Source organism: Symphalangus syndactylus, chromosome 15 (assembly GCF_028878055.3).
Source record: "Symphalangus syndactylus isolate Jambi chromosome 15, NHGRI_mSymSyn1-v2.1_pri, whole genome shotgun sequence".
Classification (NCBI taxonomy): domain Eukaryota; kingdom Metazoa; phylum Chordata; class Mammalia; order Primates; family Hylobatidae; genus Symphalangus; species Symphalangus syndactylus.
In genome coordinates, this window is record NC_072437.2 from 86,214,755 (window position 1) to 86,241,012 (window position 26,258).

Sequence of the window (26,258 nt, forward strand, 5' to 3'; positions counted from 1 at the left end):
TTTCCTTGGCCGGGCGCGGTGGCTCATGCTTGTAATCCCAGCACTTTGGGAGGCCGAGACGGGCGGATCACGAGGTCAGGAGATCGAGACCACGGTGAAACTCCGTCTCTACTAAAAATACAAAAAAAATTAGCCGGGCGTGGTGGCGGGCGCCTGTAGTCCCAGCTACTCGGAGAGGCTGAGGCAGGAGAATGGCGTGAACCCGGGAGGCGGAGCTTGCAGTGAGCCCAGATCGCGCCACTGCACTCCAACCTGGGTGACAGAGCGAGACTCTGTCTCAAAAAAAAAAAAAAAAAAAGTTTCCTCTCCAAGCTACTGTAGGTAATTTATAAAAAATAAAGGCCCCAAATACTTTCTAAGCAATGACATATGCACATTATACACGATAGTCTTTTCTTCTTTAGACATAAATTATAGCAAATGCTGAAGATGGAAAAAATAAAAAAAAATAGCAATGCTGATAGCCTTACCAATGTACATATAAACCTATGGTACATTTTCTTTAAAGAAAAGAAAGAAACTATACTAGGAAAACGTTTATTTCATGCCTGAACATAACTGGGCAGGCTGTTGGTACCACACCAGCAATATGATGTGTCTCTGTCCCAGGTAAGCCCTCAGTGATAAACAGGGAAAATTCACACACTCACTTGTCATCACAGCATACTATACATAAAAATGTGCTTCAATGACACATGCTGAATATCTCAGGATCCATTTAAAATTATGTGCTGTTGCTTAAATTTTTAGAAATGACATTTTTGCCTACAGCACACAAAAGTGAAACCAGATAGAGATGCATCATCTCTTTGGCTGAACTCTACAGAGAGGAATGGAGGAATTCATACCTACACCACACACATTAGAGTGTGTCTGGAGTTAGGTGGCTGGGCAGTTTGATGCCTCACAGATCTGGACAGCATCAGGAAAACTGCTAATTCATGGGAGAATGAAAGGACCCTAAAAAGTTATCACTTGGATCCATGCTCCTTTACTTTATTCTAGAGTGGGATCTTCCCCTAAATATTAAATTAAGGACAGGACTTGGAAAGACTTCCTGTGATTCTAAGAATTCAATAAATTGGCATAGGGTGGTGGTACTGGTTATAAGGGAATTCTGTCCATATAAAACAAGGCCCCCATTATTTTTCAGTTAAAGAATTGTAGTCTATTTTGAATGCTACCACTCTATACGGCTTCATGTTCAAAATGGGGCCCTCTGTTCTGTCCTGCAGTCCTACCACATTCTCCTAGTTTGCTCATTCTCCTACAGGACTCTCATACTTCTCCCCATAAGCCTGACATCTCCCCTCCCATCCTCATCCTCAGCTGACATGACTTCCTATTTCACTGAGAACCAGAATCACTTGAAAAGAACCTCCACAAGCTCTCCCCACTACATCTCCTTGCCTATTACAGAGAGGCCTGTGGATGCAATCTTCTCTGGATCAAAGGTCCAAGACCCTATAGAAAGCAGAGCCCTTGCTCTGTCACTAGATCCCACTGCTCCACCAACTCAGGGGCCCTGCTCTACCAACTGTCCCCTGCATCACTGGCTTGTTGCCCTTCACTGAGTCATCTGCATCATTAGACAAGCTTCCATTTCCTACATCTTAAAAAAGTAAAGATGTTTTACCTCAAATGTCCCCCAAACCTCTTCCTTTTTATCTTTATAAGAAAATTACCATGAAAAGCTGCCTCTATTCCCCATCTTCAGTTCCTCTACTTCCACGCTTTGATCAGACTTCTCGCCTCACTACGCTAAAACTGCTTGCCAAGGCCCCCCCGGCGTTCTCATCGCCAAACCCACTTGTCAGTTCTCAGTCCTCGTGCAGACCTGCCAGCAGCATCTGGTGTGGTTCGGACTTCCTCCTTCCTGTTTTGCTTTCTTTACCAGCCTCCGGGAAATGGTCTGCTGGTTTCTCTCTTCCATGACGGCCCACTCCTCTTCAGTCTCCTTATCTCCTCAACCTCTAAGCACACAGTGCTCAGGACTTAATCCTCAAACCTGTCTCACGTCACTGCCTCATAGCTTTGACTTCAGCACATTTCTCTCTGCCTTCCAGGCTTGCTTATCCAATTTGCTTATTAGACATTTCCATTTGGATGTCTGATAGACATCACATACTTCTCATATTCAAAACCAAATTCCTGATATTTCCCCCAAAATGTTGCTCCTATCTTCTCTATCTCAATAGATGCCACTTTCATCCTTACAGTTGCTGAGGCACAGAACCTTCTCAGTCGTCTTTTTTCTTTCCTCACATCTAATCCATCCACACATCCTGTTGGCTCTACTTTCAAAATGTATTCGAAATCTTAACCACTTTTTACCATCCCCACAGGTGATAACTTGGACCAATCCACCATCATCACTTACTAGATTATACAGCCTCCTAAGTACCCTCCTTCCCCTACACACACACACACATTCTCTCTCTCTCTCTCACCCCCTACCTCCCTCCCTCCCTCCTCAACACAGCAGCCAGGAGGATTACTTTCAAATGCCCATCATATCTGCTCCTCTCCAAACCCTCTGACGGCCACTCAGCTTGGAACTCTGATTCCTGAAACTTGCCTATGGGCTCTGCAGGCCCTGCCTCCTCCCACACATGCCACTGTGCACCTCCACCGCACCATCTCCCTGCCTCATCAGCTACTTCCCTCCACACTGTGCTCCCTCCACACCAGGCTTGCTTTTCCCCGAACACACCACCCACACCTCCTTCAGGGCTCTGCTTGAGTCACCTGCTCACTGATGTGTTGCCTCCCTGACCACTCTATTTAATATTTCAACTTTCATCTCAGGATGGCATTCCCCAGGCTATCTTCCCTGGCTTACTTCTTTCCATATCACTTGTCATCATCTGACATACTATATATCTTATTCATTTATTGATCACCCATCTCCCCTCACCAGAAATTCCCATGAGAGCAGAGATTTTGGATTGTTTTGTTCATTTGCAGTACCCCAGTGCCTAGGGCAGTGCAGGGCATGTAACAGGCACTCAATGAATATTTGTTGAATCATGCATAAATACTCCTGATTTCAAAATACTGAGGACAATGGAGAATTGTAATTAAACATGCGGTTTTAAAATTTGCCCAATCTTGGACTGTATTCCAGTTTTGCAGTTTACTAGTTTACTCAGATTACTTAATCTCCCCAAGCTTCAGTTTTCTCATTTATAAACTGGATCTAATATAATAATGCCTATGTCATATAAGGTTGTTTTGAGGAGTAAATGAAACATGAACTGTGCTTAGGATAATCCCTGGCTCATATTAATTACGTACTAAGTGACAGTCCAGCATGAGGGATAATAATTTGCTGAAAGAGCCCATTTCTTGCTTATTTGAGCCAGGCAAATCAAATACAGCACTGTTCTTTATTTACAAAAGCTTGTATTTTACATTAAGCACATATACAGTCTATTTTACTTATAGTCTATTATACTAATTTAGGGTACAGCAATTAGCTGGACAGGCTGTAGTAAAACAGTGCATCTCTATAGGCAAAACAGAACATCCATGAAAGGAGTATTTAATAAGTACCTACTCTGTGTCAGACGCTGTCCTAGGCACTGGGGATATGGTTGTGAGCAAAACAAAGTCCCTGCCATAGAGAATATAAAAAAGTATTAAAAATGAAGCCTGATTCAGATGCAAACACCATGTGCCACCATCTTGACATCTGAGATGGCCCTCCATCACCATGGTTCACCACCGTGATACTAAAGAATGGACTAGGAAAAGTGCATGGATTTTGTTTGACCATGAAACATTTTGTGTGGTAAGTGCCCAATATGTTATTGCCTTGATATAAAACATTCACTTTTAAATGTCATTGTTTTGTGCTTTTAAATGTCATTGTTTTGAGGTAGTACTTTTTTTTTTAAATGTTAAGTGAAAAAAAAAATCTAGGTTTCAAGTATTTACAAATATATAATGTGACATAAAACAAAAACTCAGAAGCTGTTATATGAAAGTGCTAATGTTCTCTGGTTGATGAGTCATTACCTTCATCACTTTTTGTCTTTTACAAATTTTCTTTAATAAGCATAGTATTATTTATATAAACAGAAAAAAAGTTATAACCTTTCATCTACTAAAATGTCTCTGTTTTTTTGACCAAAGGAGAGGATATCCTTATAACAAAAGGAAACTGACTCAAAGATGTTATGGCCTGTTTCCTAAAGATCTGGTTTTAAGATTGGTTTTCTTTCCTTTCTTTATTATCATAACAATACATGGTCACTGTAAAAGTTAAAAAAAATAAGCAAAGAGAAGAAAATAAAAATCATCCACAATCCCACCATTCAATGATAACCACTAAGCATAGTTTTCAGTCTTTTTTTCTACGTAGATAATGAATTTTAGTTTTTTATTCAGCTATTTATACTTTTTTAAAAAATAAAAATAACAGTTTTTCACTTGGTGATATATCTTGAATAGCTGCATAATTTCTTGATATTAACATTTTATAAACAAGCCTCCACTATTAACACTAACCTTTTTCTAATTTTTCAAAATTATAAACCGCTGCAGTAAACACCTTTGAAACTAAGTCTTTGTCCAAATCCATGATTACTTCCTCAAGATAAATACTTATGAGTGAATTCCTTGAAGGATTATGTCTTTAATTTAAAGCGCTTAATACATATTATACCAAATTGTTCTCCATACCAATTTGTACTCTCATCAGCAGTTTAGGAGAACACCATTATTCTGATCCTGTACGTTATCTCTAAAAATATATTCCTGCTTTGACAGGTGAAAAGTTATACCTTGTCTTCATTTATGCTTTTGTCTATTTATAGAGCCATTTGTTCTTTGGTCCATTTCTTTCAACCAAACTGTTCCTATTGTCTTTTTGTTTTTCACTCTGGTAAACAGACTTCATTATCTGTTGCAAGTATTTTTCCCAGTGTCTCATTACTTTGTAAGTTTCTCTATGGTATTTTTACATGGATAAAAGTTTCTTGTCTTTTTAAATCAGAGCTATAAATCCTTTCCTTTATGGCTTCTGCCTTTGATGTCCATCCCAACATTATATAAATACTCACTTATATGTTGTCTAGGACTCTTGTTACTTCATTTTTTAAAAATATTAAATATTTCCTCTACCCAGACTTTTATTTTAGTTTGAGGTACGAAGCAGACACCTGGGTTCCATTTCTCCAAGAGGCCGGCAGCTGGAAGCAAGCTTTCCTTACCTGGGCGTCATACTTCACCGCAGCCGAGAGCAGAGCGATGGCGTTCTCCTCGCAGATGCCTTGCTTGATAGTTTGTTGGCAGAGCTTTTTCAAACGATTTTCTCTATAAAACGTAGCCAAGTCTAGCAGTCCTGGCAGAAAGAGGTGTTTATTAGGGGGAGTGATTTCAAGCATCCTGATTTACACTCGCTTACTCAGCCACTCAGAGATGATTTTGACACTATTTTGGATATAATCCTCAGTGAAGCGCTGCATAGACTGATGCTGACTGACACTTACACTTCAGTGTGGGGCTCTACCCAGGACAGCAGCCAAGCTGAGCAAATATGATACACAAATCATTAGCTGTTGAAAAACAGGAGCACAGGGAAAATAGCTTTAATATTTTTTTCCTAGGAAAAAAGCATGTGCGCCTTGAATGACCCCTTCCCCTGCAATCTCAATGTCAGCTTCTCCTGGGCCATTCCCAGGAGCACACACATGCTGTAAGAGTGCCCGCCATGAAAAGAAAGAAAACAAAAGAAGAAAAGAAAAGAGGAGAGGAGAGGAGAGGGAGGCGAAGGGAAGGCAGAGGAGAAGAGAAGAGGGGAGGGGAGAAGAGAGGAGGGGAGAAGAGAAGAGGGGAGGGGAGAAGAGAAGACGGGAGGGGAGAGGAGACCCTTTCATGGACACGTGTCTGCCTCCTGTTACCCTATCCCACTGCTCCTCTCTACAGCAAAACTCCTAGACAGAGCTGTCTGTATCTGCTGTCTCCATTTTCCCACCTCCCATTCTGACCTCATTCATCCCCACCATTACTGCAGTCACACCCTTGGTGGTCACACCTGTGGCGGTCACAATGGCTTTGAGGGTGCAATATTCTCTGGTTTCCTCTTACTCGACATTTACACAGAATTTGATATGGTCGATAATGCTCTCCTTAGGATACTTTGTCACTTGCTTGCATTTTTCTTCTCTTTAATTAGTTGCTCCTCAGTTCTCTAGGCTGGATCATTTTTCCTGACTTCCAAATGTTTGAGTGCCCCAGGGTTAAATCTTCAGATACTTTCCTCACTTACTTCCCAAAACCCCAGCCCCAGGGTTTTAAATATCATCTATATATGCAGGTGAGTCCTGTTATATTACCTGTCACCTATTTTCAAGTAATTCAATGTAGACTGGGTGAGGTGACATATGTAAATTAATTTTAATCTACCCCAAGGAATGATAGGAAGTACTCTAATTGAAGCAGTCAATCAGCATCTGAAAGATCCTATTTGTTTTTCTGAATCTTCATTACAGGATTTGTAATTAGCATAAAGAATGTCAGAATTAGTTTGTCATTGGTGAAATGAGTGGTAGCCAGGATCAAAAGGTTAGCTGAATCCGGCTACTAGAACACTGTCATGTCCACCTCAAGCTAACTTTTCATGCAAGGTACTTAATAGAGTGTACGAAGTATAAAGAGCTGGGATTTCATCAATTTTACCATGTTAATTGTTTTTCTGTCTATCTGCTAATAAATCTTATACATGTGGTAGACTTTGGTTGGAAACTTGCTTTTTTAATAACAAATATTATCAAAGTTATAGAGGAAAGACAGATAGCTCACTGGAGGACATTGAAATCTTGAGCTGTGAATGGCTTCATTGTTTTTGGCCCCAAGCTTCAGACACACATGCAAGCTGCACTGCCCTAAGAGAGGATTCTGCCCCAAGCCGCGGCTCTGCGCCTCCTCCAAGCACACCCACAGCACAGGGTGGCTAAGGAGCCACATGCCCACTTCTAGACCACACTTTGGGTACCTGGGAACCTGGGACTGCCTGCATAATTGGCCCTGAGGCCACAAGTGTGGGTATTTCCTCCCTTAGACCCCACCATCAATGTGCAGACCCCCTGGCCCAAAAGGGTAACCTGGGTTGGGAGTGGATAGGGCTTGGAATGCAAGCTAGGGTGCCCACACACCCTTCTGCTGGAGGAGGGGTCTGTCCTGCCTGTGCCATTGGGTTCTGGCACAAGAAGTCCTGCAATTCTAAATGTCAACTAAAATTGAAACCTGTCCTTTCAGTTCTTAATGAAATTACATTTTTCAAGGTGGGAGGATTGGACATATTTTTATCTGAAGTTCATTAGCTTGACATATAACTTTAAATTTTTAGATGTATGGAACATAGGTCTCCATTTGGAGTCTTGACTAGAGCCCCACAAATGTTAGTGGTGGGCCTATAAAAAACTGCCACTTGGGGCCAGGCGCAGTGGCTCACGCCTGTAATCCCAGGACTTTGGGAGGCTAAGACGGGCGGATCACCTGAGGTCGGGAGTTCAAGACCAGCCTGACCAACATGAAGAAACCCTGCCTCTACTAAAAATACAAAATTAGCCAGGCGTGGTGGTGCATGCCTGTAATCCCAGCTACTCGAGGGGCTGAGGCAGGAGAATCGCTTGAACCTGGGAGGCGGAGGTTGCGGTGAGCCGAGATCGCGCCATTGCACTCCAGCCTGGGCAACAAGAGTGAAACTCCATCTCAAAAAAAAAAAAAAAAATTGCCACTTGGGTATCTAATGGGAAGCTCAAACTCCTTTGACTTTCAAATTCCAGAGCAAGCCTGTTGTTCTCCATCTTCCTCACCTCAGTGAATAGGACTTCCATTAAGGCAGCTACCCAGGCCAAGTACCTCAGTGCAGCCAACCTTCTCTCTCAACTCACACCTCTCATCCCATCTATCAACAAATCCCATCAGCAACCTCTTTAAAATGTATCTAGAATCTGATCTCTTTGCAATACTTCCACTGCTATACAACCCCAACCCAGGAGACCATCATCTCACACCTGAACCAATATAATAACAGATGTTTTAAACACAGACCACATCTCTCCTGTGGCAGAAGCTGCTAGTTGCCTCCCTCCCAACCCCTACCCCAACACACACACACACACACACACACACACACACACACACACACACACTCTTCTCTCTCTCTCACACACATCCATTCTTCCTTTCTACTGAAACCATAGAATTTTTAGCCAAGCTACAGCCATCTGGAAATGCCCATTTTCCCAGCCTCCTAAGCCACTGGGCACAGACTTGATTGACTCAGGCCTACAGTCTGAAATAAGTGGAATTCCCAGGCCCTGCTGGTGGAGACACGGGGATCTGCTGCATGGCCCTCGGTCTCTGTCCCTTCCTCCATGCTGCTGCCTGCAATGCTCCACAGTGGTGATGATTTGATTCCTCTCTATCTGTCCAGTCAACCTTTGTAATAAAGTAGTAACAAGGGAAACATGTTTGGATTCAACACACACAAAAAGGAATACTTCTGTAATTACCCTCACAGTGACTTTCTTTTAGGTTCTATAGAAACCACCTTGTCAGTTCCTCAACATTTTGCCAAGTTTTTGGAAGTCTTTGGCAATTACCTACTGCCTCCTCAGGAGAAAGGCTGATGCTGTCTGTGTACAGGTATTCCAGGAAGGCCCGGTAAACAGGATATGAAAATTCACTCATTTCTACAATATCATCCTCGTTATCTTCCAATGACGAACGAAAATGCTCACATCTGAAGGGAAAAAGCAGCATGTCAGGTCCTAGCTTCCCAGCCAGGACAGACGGCCTCTGTGAGGACCACATCCTTCTCTCGAAGGTGCACACTGGCACGTCCCTGCTGTGGCTCCTCACTTTCTTTGCTGGCCTGGGTTTTCAAACAATCATTTATTCAGCAAGGGTGTACCTGCAAACCTGCTGCCAGGGGTGGCCTGGGAAGCAGCCCCAGTGGCCGTGCTAATGAGGACGGAGCTGGGCTCCCTGGCATCTCTCTCACACCACAACCACTGTCAGCATTTACAGAAATCAGTGGGTTTATTTTTATAAAATCTAAGTAATTCTGTTTCCTCACTCCATTATGGGTTGAATGATGTCCTCTCAAAATTCCTGTGTTGAAGTCCTAATGGCCAATACCTCAAAATGTGACCTTACTGGGAGAGAGAACCTTTAAAGAGGTAATCAAGTTATAAGAAGGTCACTAGGGTGGGCCCTAATCCAATATGACTGGCATCCTTATTAAAAGGAGAAATTTGGGCTGGGTGCGGTGGCTCACACCTGTAATCCCAGCACTTTGGAAGGCCGAGGCGGGTGGATCATGAGGTCAGGAGTTCGAGACCAGCCTGGCCAATATGGTGAAACCCCATCTCTACTAAAAATACAAAAATTAGCCAGGCATGGTGGTGTGCACCTGTAATCCCAGCTACTCAGGAGGCTGAGGCAGGAGAATCACTTGAACCTGGGAGGCGGAGGTTGCAGTGAGCCGAGATCAGGCCACTGCACTCCAGCCTGGGCAATAGAGAAAGACTCTGTCATCTAAAATAAAAAGGTCGGGGGAAATTTGGACACAGACATGCACAAAGAGAGAATGCCACATGCTGACTGGAGTTAAGCAGCCATATGCCAAGGAAGGCCAAAGACTGTCTGCAAATCCCCAGCAGCTAGGAAAGAGGGCAGGAACAGATTCTCGCTCACAGCCTCACAAGAAACCCATCCAGCTGACACTTTTGATCTGGGACTTCCAGCCTCCAGAACTTTATGTTGCTTAAGCCACCCGGGCTATAGTACAGTGTTACAGCAAACAAATCCACCCCTCTTCCTTCATGCAGGTTGATGTGATACAGAGAGAGTGAACAAACGCTGCACAGCTTGATCTTACTAAAGAGGAACTTGAGACTAAAATGCTGTGTTGAGTTTGTGACTCACTGCAGTAGGATTTAAATATCTGTTACACAACAACATAATGAATTTCAAAATCATCATGTAAGAGAAAGAAGCCAGGCACAAATGAATGCATCCTGTATCATCCCATCTAAATACACTCTAGAAATGCTAACTCATCTACAGTGACAGAAGGAGCTGCGGTCACCCAGGGCTAGGACACGAGGGGTCTTTGAAGGGTGATGGGAATGTTCTCTGTCTGGATGTGGGGCAGTGGTTTCACAGGCATGGACATGTGTCAGCACTCATCAAACTGCACACTTGAAATGCACACAGCTCACTGCTCAAAAACATTCACAAATGTGATTTTTTAAAATTTCTGTGCTAGCCTCACTATAGACCTTTTTGGTCTGGAAAGGCCTTGATCTTCTCTTTTTTAAACCATCTAAAAGTACCCCACAAGTGATTATAAGAAGGTGATTATTATGAGCTGAGCTTGATTCCCAGGCAGAGAGGGTAACTGATGGACGTCCAAGTATCAATACGGTGTTCAGAGCACAGGACACACTTGCAGCGTGCGCTGGCTGCTCCCTGCTGCCAAGGTAACCATCCCACTTTTCAAGCCTAAGGAATGCCTATGGTACTGATTCCCTGAACCACACACAACCTGTGTTATTTCTTGTTTCACGTATATTTCTCCCAGCTCCACTGTATGCTTGTAAGAGCAAAAACAGTCTTACAATTTTTCTTTATTACTGAGGTGCCTAATATAGTTCGACACTTAGAATATAATTGTTGAATGAATTATTTTTCTCAATTCTCATATAAATGATTCCTTACCGAATCTTGAGAAGGACTTTATGTGCATAAATGTACTTTCCATCAACTAGAAACTTCAGGTCTGCAGTGTCCGGGTTATCAAATTCCCTCTTCAGTGACTCAGCCACCGTGAGGTGGTCATCAGGTTCTAGGAGAATAATGCAAATGCTTCCAGAGTTAGCTACAGACATAATGAACACACAGGACAGGATATGGCACTACTCTACTGATGCTCATCAAAGTACCAATTCCTCAAAATAACTGAGCAACTGAGCAATGGGTTTTTCCCCTGAAGACAGATTTGCATCTCTGTAATCATTAAGAATAAGAATCTCACACATATCTGCTTATACATCTGGCAAAATAACAATAAAAAGTCCCAAGCCACATCACTAATTTTGCATGAAATTTTAAACATTTGAGTAAATATGCTAGCTAAAAGTAAAAAACACAGTTTCTCGGTAAAATTAAAAAGCAGTCAAATAAGGGCAGGGCACAATGGCTCACACCTGTGATCCCAACACTTTGGCAGGGGCAGAGACAGAAAGATGGCCTGAGGCCCACGGTTTAAGACCAGCCTGGGCAACACAGCGAGACCCCACCTCCAAAGAAAGTTTCTTTAAATTAGCCAGGTGTGGTAGTGGGTATGTATAGTCCCAGCTACTCAACAGGCTAAGGCAAAAGGATCGCTTGAGCCCAGGGGCTGAAGGGTACAATGAGCTATGATTGCACCACCGCACTCCAGCCTGGGCAACAGAGCAAGACCTCATCTTTCTCTCTTAAACAAACAAACAAAAAATAGTAGTCAAATAAAATTACTTTTAGTTTAGTACTGGTGTTGATTTTTGATGCTCTGAAGAAAATAAAATTAGTTCCCTTTTGCAGAAGCCCATCAGAGAGAAATAAATTATGATAGTGCACCTAACAAAATCCTCATTATCAAAGTAAAGCCCTGAGTTCTTTCCCAGATTTTCAGGCCATCCCCCAAATGGACAGTGACCAGCTTACCTACGGAGAGGAGGCGCCACGTGACGGCGGGAGTGGCAAAGCAGGCAAACACGTCGTCGGTGCAGGAGAAGTGGGTGAGGTGCGGGAGAATCACGGACTGACCCCGGCACTGGCCCCACATGTACACGTGCCCACCCTGCGTCTTGGCCGCAGACGTGTGTGTGGAGTGACAGGCTGCAATCTCGATAATCCTAAATTCACAAACACACACCACATAAGCACAGTGACCAGGGGCAGAAATAAGTTGTGTCCTCCTCCCGCCAGGTTTAACTGATGTGGGACATCATAAAATTACAAAAAGGGTCAGGAAAAGGAAAAAAAAAACCAACAAAAAAAAACACTACATGACTCATACACCTCATCTCCTAAAGTATCAGGCACCAAACCGTTATTTACATTTAAGCCACACTTCAATGGCACTTATAACTCATGAAGATCTGTTTGTACCACTTCTAGCCAGTAGGCCTACAAAAAGATGCACCATCCTGTTTTGAAATTCAAGTATAACCCAAGAGAGTAGTGGTCTCCCCCACCAAAAAAGGGTGGTTTAAATTTTTTCCCCCTAAAACATCACTTACTGAAGAAAATAATAAAGATTTGGGTCATCTGGACTGAGGGCCAATAAATAAATATTTTAATGAAGACTTCACTGATTTTTAGAATGCTATGGGTCATTCCAACTCCTATTGCAGAGAGTAAATTCAGTAGTTCTACCACACTGGGCTGTATGACCTGGAGCCCAGGAGAGCAGTTTCCTAGGATCACTATGTGATATGTCCTACTGCTCTAAGTTCACGATTGATGAGGAGGTAGTTCTCAGAACAGTTTTTTTTTTTTTTGAGACAGAGGAGTCTTGCCTTGTCACCCAGGCTAGAGTGCAGTGGCACCATCTTGGATCTTGGCTCACTGCAACCTCTGCCTCCTGGGCTCAAGCGATCCTCCTACCTCAGCCTCTGTAGTAGCTGGGACTACAGGTGCAAGCCACCACACCTGACTAATTTTTGTATTTTTTGTAGAGACAAGGTTTTGCCATGTTGCCCAGGTTGGTCTTGAACTCCAGAGCCCAAGTGATCCGCCCACCTTGGCCTCCCAAAGTGCTGGGATTACAGGTGTGAGCCACTGCACCCGGCCTCAGAACAATTCTTAATGGAAAACATTGTCTTGTTGATCTGGAAGTAATTCCTTTTCCATCAGAATAAGCCACCATACAGATTAAAGGAAAATGGTAAACTCTTTTAACCCAGGGGAAGTCCCCATCTTGATTTTGCTACAGCAGACAATGGTACCAGCATCCTCAGAGACTTAGGCTTAGAACTTCAGGGTCATCTTTGACTTCTCCCTCCTCATTTACCACTTTCTTTAGAATATCCAGTTAAATAACAAAGATGCTTTCTTTGTAACGTCTCCCCTCAGCCACCACTGGGGGGTCAGGCACACCCCGCATCTGGCCCTTGCAACAGCCTCCCGGGTCTCCCTTGCCTTAGACTCTCTCTTCTGCCCCAACTCACACAGTGCTGGCAGGTTACTCATCCTCTTGAACACCGTTCTCACCAGAACTTTCACACGGGCAGTGGCTTCTCTCAGATAAAATCCTGACACAAGACATAACTCCATCCACGATTTGGCATCACCTCTGTACAGACATCTCACAAGTCAAGTTTGTCCACACACCCTGTTTCAACAAACAGGCTTTCTCATTGCCCTTCAATGTCTTCATACATGGTTGTTCAGGAATGTTCTTTCTCTCTGCCTTACAAACCCTACCCATCTTGTAAGGCCCGGTTCAAACTGCCCCAAGTTTGAGGTCTCCCGCTCACCTGAGCTCCTGCGGCACTTCCTGTCCACACCACTCTAGCCTGGCCCTGTTACTTTATGTATCCGTTTCACCTGTTCAGCGAGATGACCAGTTTCCGGCAGGCCTAATCACTGGCTTAATTCTAAGCACATAACATGGTGTCTTACTGAATGTAATCTATGGGTCACTTTACTGACTGAGGAAGACTCAACAACACAGAGCAAAGGTTGTGTAAGACCCTACTGACACGGGCTAGCACCTGAGGGTGAGGATGGTCCTCCGCTGCCTCCTTTAGGCAGTTGCTCTCAAACCAGGAGGGAGGTGTCATCACAGAACCTGGAGCTTGTACCGGCTCGCCTCAGAGGCTGACACATGCTGTTCTCATGTGCAGCAATTTCACTGACTTATTAGAGGATCGTTCTTAGCCCTTGAAAACTACCCACAAATACTAGAGGAAAGAGGCTACGATAGCCCACAGCGGAGAGCTCAGGATTTGGAGTCAAACTTAGGTTTGTTTTTTATTTCTTTCTTTTTTTTTTCTTGCAGCTCCAGTTCAAAGGAAAACAAAAACTAGGTTTGAATCCTCGCTCTACCACTAGGCTGCGTGACTAGGGGAATGTCACTTAGCACCTAGGAGCCTTGGTTTCATCACATTGCAAGGCTAGTGTGAGAATCAAATGATAAAATGTTAAGTGCCAACCAGGCACAATGTCTGGGTGCAAATGGTTGCATGACAATAGAGGTTTCTTTACATTATGACGACTACTCAGCCTTTTAAGTGACAAAGCATCTTTTAGGTAGAGACCATGTATTTCTAGTGATCAATTCAGATTCGTACGACTTTCCCTAGAAGAGTCCTTTCCTGGTATTTGCAGAGTTAGGCCAGTCCCCTGGCCTAATCCAGTGCTGTGCAAAAGAACTGTGCCAGATGGGGAAAATGGTTAATAATATTTGGCTTCTCAATCAGCACCATTCTTTTCAACAAATAAAGAAAATGGGAGAAGGAAATAGAATAAACTTATGCAAAGAGAGGTACGTCCACTGTTACCATCGATTTTACTGGCAAGCCTCCTAAGTTACAAGCAAATGTAAGGATAGCGACATGGTCTGTCTTCGTGGCCTGGTGCTGTGGGCAGGACACGGGGCTCAGAGTCAGAGTGTAGTTCTAGGGCCATGTTACTTAAATTCTTATAATCAGCTTTACCATCTTTTTAAAGAAAAAAAAGATGAGGGGGAACAGGATACAGGCAGCAATCCTCTCAAGGTTTGTGGTTTTGTGTACGTGAAATAAGTTCCTTGGCAGAGCTGAGAACCGAAAAACGCTTCCTTCCGTGACTAAAAGTGTTTACCAGCTGCTGCAGGAACTGTGGGCCCGTGATTTAGCTGAGGAACTCATGATTTAGCTGGATAGAGAAGTCCAGATCTGTGACTTTGCAAATAATTCCCAAATGACATCAGTGTGGCCCTGACTACAAGTCTCCGGTGAGTAAGGAAAAATACCTGGGGGCTCCTCAGGGAATATTTCAAGTAAAAGAGAATTAACTGGGCCATGTATGCTTTGGACTGCCCAGAGCTGTGGAGTAAGAGTCTGTGAGGTGGAGATAAATGCAGGACCAACATGCAGGCAGAGCTGGAGACGGCAGGATGGCAGACAGCAGCGTCGTACGAGGCCTGACAGGGACGGAGGCCAGCGCCGGGATTGGAGGGCAACGAGGCTTGCCAGGAACAGTGGCGTCGGCTTCAATGCAGAGCCGAAGGGTTCTGATGTGATCTGATGTGATAGGCAAATGGGAAACAGCTTTGTAAACAGGGCCATGATGTGAGGAAATGCTATTCTCGGAAAGACTGACCTGGCCACAGTGGTGTGCAAGACAGGCTGCAAGGGAGAGAAAGAACAGTCTGGAAGGCTGGCTGGGGAGGCCAACCCAAGCTAGGTTGCCAAGGAGTAATGAGGGTGGCCTGGATGTTAATGAAGAGGGAGGGAGAGGAGCGGAAGGTGGCCCAGAGGATGAGTGTAAGAAAACCCCTGCCTGGCAGTGCTGAGGGAGGCAGAAGCCGTGCTGGTCAGGTGGCGGGTGTGGGGGCCAGTGTACAGATAGCTGAGCAATTAATAAAAGGAAAAAGGGCCATCTGTGTTTGAACCACCTCGATTGTAAAGCCATCTGGTATTCTCTGGGAGCAGGGGAGGTTAGGGTAGCCCAATGAACAATGTGGAGATAAGCATTTGTGAACTGCTCTTCCTTTCTTCAGATTTTAGCACTTTGCAGTGACCTACTAGGCAAGGACTTCTACATTTTTTGGAATCATTTCTGTGTCTTTTGGGGTAATGTTCTATGAAAAATGTCAGTGACTGAAGCACAACAGCATCTTTCACTGATCTGCCCAACATCAGAAAAGCCAAATAATGCGGTTCCTATGTTCCCTTCTGAGATGTTTGTTATTTGTTATTAGCGTCCATGAAAGGGGGTAGCCTCTGCCCCTAGAGCAGCTGGTGACCTGAAGTGGGACACTACTCTCTAGAGAAGGGCTGGGACAGACAGAGCCAAAGGGTCGGTCAGGGAAGGCCACGTGATGCTGCCCATCCCTGAGCATGGCCTTGTGACGTATACCTGGCACACCCGGCTCCACATGGGAAGTCGGGTGGGGCGCAGATTTCGTTGGCTGCAGTAGCTGCTACAGGAATGAGAGTGGAGAAAGTTTAGAGGGTACTTTCAGGTCTAGGCTTGTGACCCAAGCAACCGCTAAGGAACCCTGCCATTGCCTAAGGTCATCATTGGTTTTTACACTGGACTCCTACCAAGCAGCAAACACCGACGTTCCAATTTTCTAGTCAAACATGCGACAGACGATCACTATCAACTGAGCTAACCTTTACTGTCAGGATGTCGGGCGTATTTCACACTTTATTTTGTAGCCAATCTTAATGGGAAAAAAAAATCACTACATGTTGATAATAAACAGGTTTTGTGTCACCTCAAGGGAATGATCAACAACAACTGCTGAGCTTATTGGCTATGAAGTACTAGAAATGAAAAAGCAGAGAGTGAGAAAGAATAGAAACCAGAAAACCTTGAGGAGGGGTGAAAGGTCATCTGTGAGGGAGAAGAATATTGAAGAAACAGCAAAGATGACAGATCCACAGCAGGGATTCCCAATGCTGGTTTTGTAAGAGCCCAAGTATTATACCAACTACCTCAGAAGTCGAAGAATTCTCAGAAATTCAAGGAAAAGTTAGCTTTACCTCAGCTTAGTTTAAAATATGCTGTTAGGGAACGTTAAGAACAAAGATACAAATGTTGGTCAATCTGTGCCCAAGGTACTGAAACTTCAGAAATATTGGGAATGACTGGATTAGGAGAAGACAATCATTTTAATCATTAAACTTATTTTTATGTAAACATAAATTGCTGACAAATATCAGTATTCTCCATCATAAATAAAATCTTTTTCTGGGAGAGATTTTAAAAGGTTTCCTTTGGATGGTTGTTCCAGCAAAGAAAACAATGTAGACAGATTTCTCCTTCCCACTTCTGTGAACAGGTAACTAAGAACTGAAACCCACCCCACCCTACGTTCAGTCCAGTTCCTAATTAGTCAGGCTTTCCTGTAATGGGCCGCAGAAGAGTCAGAAGTAAGGCTCCGGGGTTCCTGAGGGATAAGTTATGACATATACTTGACTTTCCCATCCCTGGAAAGGGTGGAGAAGTGCAGAACAAGTCCCAGCACAGACCTATAAACCCCTCCCTCGGAATACGCCTGTGATTGAGTGCCTGGTTGAAACTGTGCAAGTTCAGAAACCACCACTTGAAATTCAAGTACAGAAAACTGAGAAAATCAGGAACATCTCGTTTAAAACATTCATCCATGATTTTTTTTTTTTTTGAGACAGAGTCTCACTCTACTGCCCAGGCTAGAGTGCAGTGTAGCAATCTTACTGCAACCTCCACTTCCCAGGGTCAAGGGATTCTCGTGCCTCAGCCTCCCGAGTAACTGGGATTACAGGTGTGCACCACCACGCCCAGCTAATGTTTGTATTTTTAGTAGAGACAGGGTTTCACCATGTTAGCCAGGCTGGTCTCAAACTCCTGACTCAGGTGATCTGCCTGTCTTGGCCTCCCAAAGTGCTGGGATTACAGGCATGAGTGCCTGGCCCATCCACGATTTTTATAGCCAAATTATAATTCAAAAATAACTGTAGTTTAAGAAGACAGAAATGCAATAGATAACTCCCAACGTCCAGTAAAGCAACTTGGCACTCACACAGCTTCCATTCCCATTACCTGCTTCTCTGCTACTTTTTCTTTCTCCCACCTTGATGCCCCACAATCCATCTGCCCCAGTGAGAACCTGAACCAGAAGCCTTGGGTGATCATTCTGGATCAGGGACCAGCAGTGCAATGCAGCAAGTCACTGGTGGGCAATGACGGCAGATTCTGTGAGACCAGGGACGGATGTGCTAAAGTTCTGGGTAAGTGTAGGAGCACCATAAAAAGTAATGGGCCAGGCCAGGCGCAGTGGCTCACACCTGTAATCCCAGCACTTTGGGAGGCCGAGCTAAGAGGATCGCTTGAGCCCAGGAGCTACCAGCCTGGGCAACGTGGCAAAACCCTGGCCCTACAAAAAACACAAAAATTAGCTAGGTATGGTGGCACGCTCCTGTAGTCCCAGCTACTCCAGAGGCTGAGGTGGGAGGATCGCCTGAGCTTGGGAAGTCAAGACTATAGTGAGCAGTGATTGCACCACTGCACTCCAACCTGGACGACACGGAGACTGTGTCTCAAAAAATAAAAATAAAAAAAAATGGGCCATACAAATCCATCGTTTTTATTTCCATGCCATCTTTATTTGATCCTTTAACTCTGTTTTTCAGTTTAAATGTTAAGTGTCCCTACCAACTGAGGCACTTTCGTGGTTATTCAAAGCCTCAGGACTGTCCCTTCTCTTCTGAGGAGCTCTAAGCTACAAGATGTATGAATGAACAGCTGCAGGCATCTGCCTGCACCACCTCTTGCCTCCATTATTGTCCCTCCTCCCAATTCTGAAGGGGCCAGGGGTCTTAAATTTTAAGGTTTTTGGAGAAAAAAGTTTTATTTAACCTATAAAATTAACCTATGTTAAATTGGTTAAATAAAACTTTTAAAACATAGGTTAAAGTTAACCAAGTTCACAATACTCAAATGAAAACTGAGGCAGTTGAAAAATGACAATTTGGTTCTTCATTTTCATTGTTAAGTATTCCAACAGAAAATTAGAAAAGAACTGCATATAAATGCGAGCTAATGTGTTTGTCTATATATTTCTTTTAAAATTAAATATAATAAAGATATACGCAGTAAAAACAGCAGCATTCATTTCTACAATGACTGCAACCCTGGTTTAAAAGAAAAGATACTGAAACGTTTTTGCTCTATACTACTGTCAAGAAATGAAAAGTGAAAAGGCAGCGATCTGACCATGTTTGAGAAATTCCAAAGGCTTTCAAAAACATCAGAATAACGTGGAAACTAATTCTGGATGTGCTAATTACATATCACAACCTTGCAAACAAGTGCACAAAAGTAAATCTTAATTTCCTAACCATTTTACTCTTCCTCGTAGTGACAGCTTGGGAGTTAAAGTAATGAAATAACCCTATCCTTTTCAACTGCCAAATTTCTATGTAGCTGAGTGACCAGCTTTATACCCCATGCAAGGTACCTTTTCCTAAGCCAGGGAAGAGCCACCTCGAATGTTATTGACACCCCCTTAAGAATGTAAAACAGGAAAAGGAGGAGGGCAAAAGGGTGATTTGTAAGGTAGAAGAGTAACAGGATAGCTGTTGCAAGTTTAGTCACTGCAGTTTGCTTAGAATAGCTGTTGGAGGTATAGATGAAACATGGGTAAGTGAAAATAGCATATTTAACATACAATCAAACTCCCCAACAATTCCAAAGCCAATTTTTCTAAAGGAATAAATACTCTTGTTAAATAATATTCTAACACTAGCAGTACATTCTCCACCATTCTCTATATATCAAAGTCCTGTTTAATCACAATCACCAAAGACCAGTGTGGGGACTGTGAAAATGCCCATGTTACCTGTCCTTTTCCACAGTGACAGGAGTAGGATAGGACTGGTTGCTTTTATTGCCAGTGCCCAACTGCCCATAAGAATTGGCGCCCCAAGCATACACTTGGCCTTCATCTGTTAATACTAATGTGTGTGCGTAGCCACAGGCGACCTGGAAGGAAAAAAATCCACTCAGGACTGCAAATAGAAGTAATTATTTCACTGCTTCCACAAAGTAGGTTAAGAATCAAAAATGAAAAAAAAAGGAAGAGGCAGCCTACCCGTAGTAGAGGCAAGCATTAAGTTAACCAACATCCTTCCAGAACATGTGGGCCAGAACTGCAGTAAGATTGCCATGAGTCCCCTGGCGTGAGCACCTGCCCCAGTTCACTGGAGCTTTAATACTCACAGAAATCGAGGGGTATGAGGGGAATGTAAGAAACAGACACTTATATTTTTTAAATAATTATTTTCTTTTTTGATTATAAAACATGTTCAATTTGAAAAATATAGAAAAATATAAATATAAAAGTACTCTGAAGATCAGAGGCATTTTTTTTCTATTTCTATATAGACATAGAGATATGCACCTATAGCATTTTTTTACTGACCATGTTGTATAAGCAGTTCTGTATCTTGCTTCATTTTACTTACCATTACACATAGCAGTTTCCCACATCATTAAAAATTCTTTGTATACAATACATCATTTCCAGCATATATACTTGGCATAATTTATCTAATCATTAACTTATGATTTGATTGGTAAATTCTGTTACACCTATTGTTTTTTATTAAAGTTATCCTTTTTTTATATGTATATGTATCTTCTTAACTAATTCTATAGACAGTTACAGGAATTGTTGGTTCCTCAGGGAAATTCCCTAGGAGTAGAACAACAGGTCAAAGGGTATAAAGGCTTTTAAGGCTCTTGTACACTATGCCAAAGCTTCCTCAGGAAAGCTTGTAACAATTTATATTCCGAAAGGTATGTGACAGTGCCCTGGAACAGAAATTTTCTGAACAGCTGCAATTTAATTCAAGGAAAAAGAGATTTAACCTTTACTTTAATGAAGACATCCAAGCAGCTAAACTTTTCATCCTGCCAACAAATCTATGTTTTTAATACATTGATATCTTTGCCAGTGAAGACTTAAAAATACACGCACACAAACTGACAGTGGACGTACCCGCTGGACACGGATGCCTTGCAAAGCTGCCACTCTGCAAGGGGTTGGCTGGTTGCCACTGTTGCCAAGTCCGAGCTGCCCGTTTCCGTTGTAACCCCAGACATAGACCTGAGAGAAAATGAGACCCTCAATCCTCTCAAGACACAAATGGCCAGCAAGTTGTCTGTTATGTGGGACATACCATACTGGCATGAGACTGATGTGGCAACATGGTTTTTAAACGATGTAAAATAACTTCCTTACCTCCCCTGTGTCTACTACTGCCATGCAGCACATCTGCCCACATGCTATGGTCACAACTACTTTATTCTGTAGGCAGCCAGTGACTCTTCGAGGGATTGGCTGATTAACTGTTGATCCAGATCCTACCTGCCCAGAGTTATTATAACCCCAGGCAAATACCTGTTTAAAGGAAAGATCAGTAAATGAAACACATTAATTTATAAAGTGTCTCAACTGGACACTGATATGTACTTGTGGCACCCAGTCTTTCCTCTCAAAGTGCTTCACATTCATAAATCCTCATAACACAGGCAGAGAAGTGTTTACAAAATTCATTTTTACACAATGTACATGATTTTATAAAATTAGGTTATTGGTGTTATCTATACAAACAGTAATAATTACTATTAAATAAAATGTAACACGAAAGTATCTACTTTGCCCCAGCCATCTTTTCCAGCATTTGGGGATTTTTCTTATTGCAAATAACCTCTTTACTACAGCAACAGAGAAGGAACAATACCTCCTTTTAAATTTTGCAATTATGGAAGACCTTACTACGTACAGGTAAATGTCACAACATCAACACCCTGACTCTGAATTGGTACCAAAAATAAGGCTGAATTTGAGGGAGGTGGTTATTTTAATCAAATGATTGTATTTCCAGGACTACTATAGAAGTCTACATAATCTTATTGAAAAAAATCAATGAGCTTTATGCTGACTATTCTCACCTCTCCATCAGATGTTAGCACCAAAGAATGGTAAGACCCACAGGCAACTTCAATGACTTGTTTGTTTGACAAATTAGTAGAGATATGACAGGGCACTAAACCATGATTAGTTGTCCCATTGCCCAGCTGGCTATAAGCATTATGACCCCAGGTAAAGACTTCTCCTTCTGAAAATAAAAAGAAAGACAACCAGTTTTTACAACATCTACTTCGTTATACGAAAATATATGTAGCACAGCTTCTACAAATGAAATATAAAAATTCAGGTGCAAAAAGCTAGTCAACTTCCCCATTCCACCAAAGTCATTCTACAAAAGAATCTATTTGGAAAGTATAAACTGCATTCTACCTCAAAGCAACAAGGTGAAATTTAAATGCATGCAGTTATAATAACTGGAAAATAAGTTTTTAATAAAGAGCAGAGAAAAGGCTGCTGGGAGTAACAGCAAAAACATTAGAATGAAGTCAAAAGATTATAAGGCCACTTAATTCCCCTGGGTCTTAATTTCCTTGTCTTTAAAATAATCACCAAGTTGATTTTTAAAAATCTTTGTTATTATTTATTGGGTAGGATAATATACAGAAAAGTTCATAAAACATATATGTACAGTTTTATAAATTATAAAGCACACACCCATGTACTACTACTTAAGTAAAAAAATATAACCTTATAATCACCCCCCAAAAGGCCCTCACATATGCATCTTGCATACAAATGTTTAGTTTTTCCTGTTTTTGAAATTTAAATAAATGGAATCATACAGTTTGTACTCATTTCATCTGTATTTTCCAGCATGTTGTCCCTTTGTGTTATATTCTGAATAATGACTTCTCATTTATCTTCCAGTTTACTAATTTTACTAATTTGCTGTGTTCAAACTGCTACAAAATTTGTCCACTGAATTTTCATTTTGATAATCATATTGTTTATTTGGATCTTTTCAAATCTTCTATAATCTCTGCAGATTATCTTCAAGCTCATTTTAATTTCTTCAAACAATAAATACAGCTGTCTTATAATTGGTGTCTGATAATTTTAATGCCTGATATTTAGTATTCCGTTCTTGCTGTCTGTTGTTTCTTCTGGTTCCCATTCATGGTACCTTGTCTCCTTGCATCACAAGCCCCCCTTATCTGCAGGAGATACATTCTGAGACTCTCACACTGAACCTGTATATACTGTTTTTCCCTATATGTATATACTTATGATAAAGTTTAATTTGTAAGTTAGGCATAGTAAGAGATTGACAACAATAACTAATAATAAAATAGAACAATTACAAAATGTACTGTTCACAATGTCACAGATAGAAGATTTGTTCTTACCATAAATCTTAACAACCTCAGCATGGAAACTCTCCATTTTTCATTTAAAGCAAGAACTGTATGGTTTCTCTTTGGCATATCCAAATTGCAAGCATCACTACTCTTGCACTTTGGGGCCATTATTAAGTAAAATAAGGGTGACTTGAACACAAGCACTATGAAACCAAGACAGTCAATCTAATAACTGAGACAGCTACTAAGTAACTAACCGGTGGGAGTGTCTACGGCAGAGATGCTGGACAAAGGGATGATTCATGTCCCAGGTGGGATGGAGCAAGACGGTGAAGTATCACCCTACTCAGAATGGCACACAATTTAAAACTTACGAATTGTTTTTCCTGGAAATTTTACATTTATACTTGCAGACCACAGTCAACTGCAGGTAACTGAAACCTGAGAAAGTAAAACCAAGGATAACGGAAGACTACTGCATATCTGGTTATCTCTGACTATGTGCTGCCTATTGCCACTGAACAATTATTTTGGTTAATTCTCTCAGGCCTAGGATAAAGGTGCCTTCCCCTAGAAAGGATCTGCATTAACTTCTATCATGCCCTTAAGGCACTTGCCATCCAGTACCTTGAATAAATTCAAGGGTTGAGATTTCTTAGACCGTTCAGTCTTCATGTGAATTAAACTACAAATCCATGGCTACAACCTTTTGGGGAGAAGTTTTCTTTATTTTCTTCCTTTTTTCCTCCTTGCTTCACTCAGTGCAAGGAATTTTTCTAGTCAATCCCTTATGAAGTGGCTAATCCCCACTACTAATGCCAACTACAGCCATCGGTCACTCTTTAGTGTAAGAATCACAGAATGCTAAGAGTTGGCGGGGGGATGTTAGACACAAGGTTTAGTCTTTCAATTCATAGATCAAGAATCCAAAGTTCAGACAGACTTGCCAAAGTCCACAATCAGTTCGGCAGTGTTTACTGGGCTTATAGCATTGTCATTCATACATCTAAAATGCCAGTGATTCCTGGATTCCATCTGCCACATCACCTTATGCTGGCATTCAGATACATTCATGTTTTATGGTATCCAAAACATAGTCAATTTCACAGGAAGAGCTAGCAACTCTCAACCAGTTAAACAATGTTCTCAAGGGCAGCTGCAAATAAAGCTGAAATTCTACATGGGGTTCCTAGGTTACCTGTTGTTGCAAGGACAATATGTGGACCACTCCCATAGCTGAGGCAGGCTATTTTTTTGCCATTTAAAGAATCCAGTCTCCGAGGTTCAATGGTGCTCTGGACGTCACCTAACCCCAAACAGCCACAGCAGTTTGTGCCAAGCACAAAAATCTAAGGGAAAAACCACTGTTAGTTCAAGCAGCTCTATTTCTAACAAATCTATAAATTACATCCAAATAGGAATCTCTTCCTTAAGCAAACTGCTTCTTTATATAATAAATAAAACCTAATTTCCATGCTTTTTTTTAACCTTTTATTCCTTAGTTCCCCCAAGATCTTCAATTTGGCAAATCCATTTCTAAAAATGTGAGTAGCTGATTTATTTTCTTCAAAATTACCTCATCATTTACTGTAGTGTATAAAACTTCATTGCCAGCACTGCCAAAGACACAAGCCTGACGAATTAACTGTAGTTCTTCCTCAGAACAAAGGGAAAAAATTGGCCACTTTCCCACATCTAACATCTTCAAAGATGACAGAGTAGCCTGTACTGGCTGAAAAGGAAAAAATATATGTTGAAACGACAAATTAAAAAGTGAATTTTCTCTGCCCCTTCAGTTCTGCAGAAGAGGGCGAACACTGGTTTTGGGAGGAACACACTGCATGTATTTTTGAGAGGCCTCTCGCAGCTGCAGGGACTGCCTCTGCCAGCTGCTTCTGGGTGGCTCACAGCCATCGAGCAGCGGAGGCCCGGATGGAACCAGGTCTCCCCTACTCATTGTCCTCAAGGACACAGCAGTCATCCAAGGGTGGGCTTCTGGGAACTGAATGTTCAGCAGATACTTTAAATATTGGCTATGTCTTAAAAGTAGCTGTGGAAACTAGGCTGGTTGTAAAAGCAAGAGAGAGAGAGAGAGAGATGCCATGTCATCTGCTGCCTAAGTCAAGAACAATGCTTGGTAAAGAACAATGCTGAAAGTGACACCAAGGAAATGGTCCGAAGTTTCAGTTGATGGGCAAGCTTTACCTGGCCTTCAGTTTGAGGAACTGGTGGGTTTCCTCATCCCTCAAGCAAGTTTGGGGGTTGGCAGGAAGAAACACCCAGAAAACACATGTACTTGTTTGTTAAGGCAGCCGTAACAAAGTAGTGATAAGCGAGGTGGCTTAACCAACAGAAATTTACCGTCTTATGGTTCTGGAAATTGGAAATCCAAACTCAAGGTATCAGGTAGCTAGCTCCTTCTGAGGGCTGTGAGGGAAGGATCTCTTCCAGGCTGTGCTTCTCAGCTTGTGGATGGTTGTCTTCTCCCTATGTCTGTTCACATCATCTCCCCCCATGCCCTGCATATCTCAGCATCTAAATTTCCCCTTTTTATAAGGACACCAATTATACTGGATTAAGGTCCACCCTAATGACCTCATCTTAACTAACTACATCTGCATTGACCCCATTTCCAAATAAGTTGTACTGTGAGGTACTGGCTGTTAGGACTTCAACACATAAATATTGCAGGGTCACAATTAACCCCCTAACAGCATACACATTAAGATCACGAGCACCCACACTCCTATAAGAGCAAGTTATAAATTTGTTTGAAAGAGTTTTACCTATTTACTACTTTGGAGGCATTTTTATTGATATACTTTTCAACTTGCCAACATTTTGAAGGTTATAATAAGATACATAAACAGCCAATATGTCTATCAAATGGCATGTCTGCTATTTCCCACAACACCAACAAACTTACACATTATTTAAAGCAATAAAGATTTTCTAAGGCCTCTCTTGCCCATCAGTGATTAAATCAACCTTACTGGGAATGCGGTCTGGTGTATAACTGACTGGACTATCCACTTACCTTCTACAGATCTGAACACCTACTTGTCCCTTCCACCTTAGGAGAGTGCAAGTCAGCAACTCTGCTCTTCTCAAGTCCAAACTATTAACTTAGTGAGCCTCCCCTGTCCTCATTACCATGAATTTCTCTGAGGCCACCTTCACAGACTCCTGAGTACACTTCAGGAGGACCGAGACTGAGTCTTTCACCACCATGTCATCCATCCCTTGAAAGGAGCTAACAATGCAAT

General features: G+C 42.3%; 2 protein-coding genes across 10 annotated transcripts in view; both read right to left on the minus strand.

Annotated features, from left to right (window-relative positions):
• The window catches only part of RCBTB2 (RCC1 and BTB domain containing protein 2), a 56,363-nt gene that overhangs the window by 2,140 nt on the left and 27,965 nt on the right, over positions 1–26,258 (minus strand). For 7 of the 9 annotated variants that reach the window (XM_055244942.2, XM_055244943.2, XM_063619147.1 and 4 more), the window contains 10 exons: positions 24,569–24,724; positions 24,191–24,341; positions 21,715–21,881; positions 21,002–21,160; positions 20,759–20,866; positions 19,598–19,740; positions 11,725–11,915; positions 10,738–10,864; positions 8,616–8,755; positions 5,217–5,347 (listed from right to left, as the gene is read on the minus strand). In XM_055244942.2, the coding sequence (XP_055100917.1) occupies positions 5,217–5,347; positions 8,616–8,755; positions 10,738–10,864; positions 11,725–11,915; positions 19,598–19,740; positions 20,759–20,866; positions 21,002–21,160; positions 21,715–21,881; positions 24,191–24,341; positions 24,569–24,694 (1,443 nt within the window). In that variant the 5' untranslated portion in view covers positions 24,695–24,724. Of the gene's footprint in view, positions 1–3,559; positions 3,617–5,216; positions 5,348–8,615; positions 8,756–10,737; positions 10,865–11,724; positions 11,916–19,597; positions 19,741–20,758; positions 20,867–21,001; positions 21,161–21,714; positions 21,882–24,190; positions 24,342–24,568; positions 24,725–25,353; positions 26,253–26,258 lie in introns of those variants that run through there. The other 2 variants (XM_063619150.1, XM_063619151.1) reach the window with 2 other exon arrangements.
• LOC129464063 (uncharacterized) lies at positions 14,557–19,589 on the minus strand. Its single transcript, XM_055244945.2, has one exon. It carries the CDS (start codon positions 15,679–15,681, stop codon positions 15,058–15,060), a length of 624 nt encoding a protein of 207 aa, XP_055100920.2. The 5' UTR covers positions 15,682–19,589; the 3' UTR covers positions 14,557–15,057.

Excerpts from the sequence above, each read along its gene's own strand:
- LOC129464063 (XM_055244945.2), bottom strand. The coding sequence starts at position 15,681 with ATGGCTTTACAATCGAGGTGGTTCAAACACAGATGGCCCTTTTTCCTT.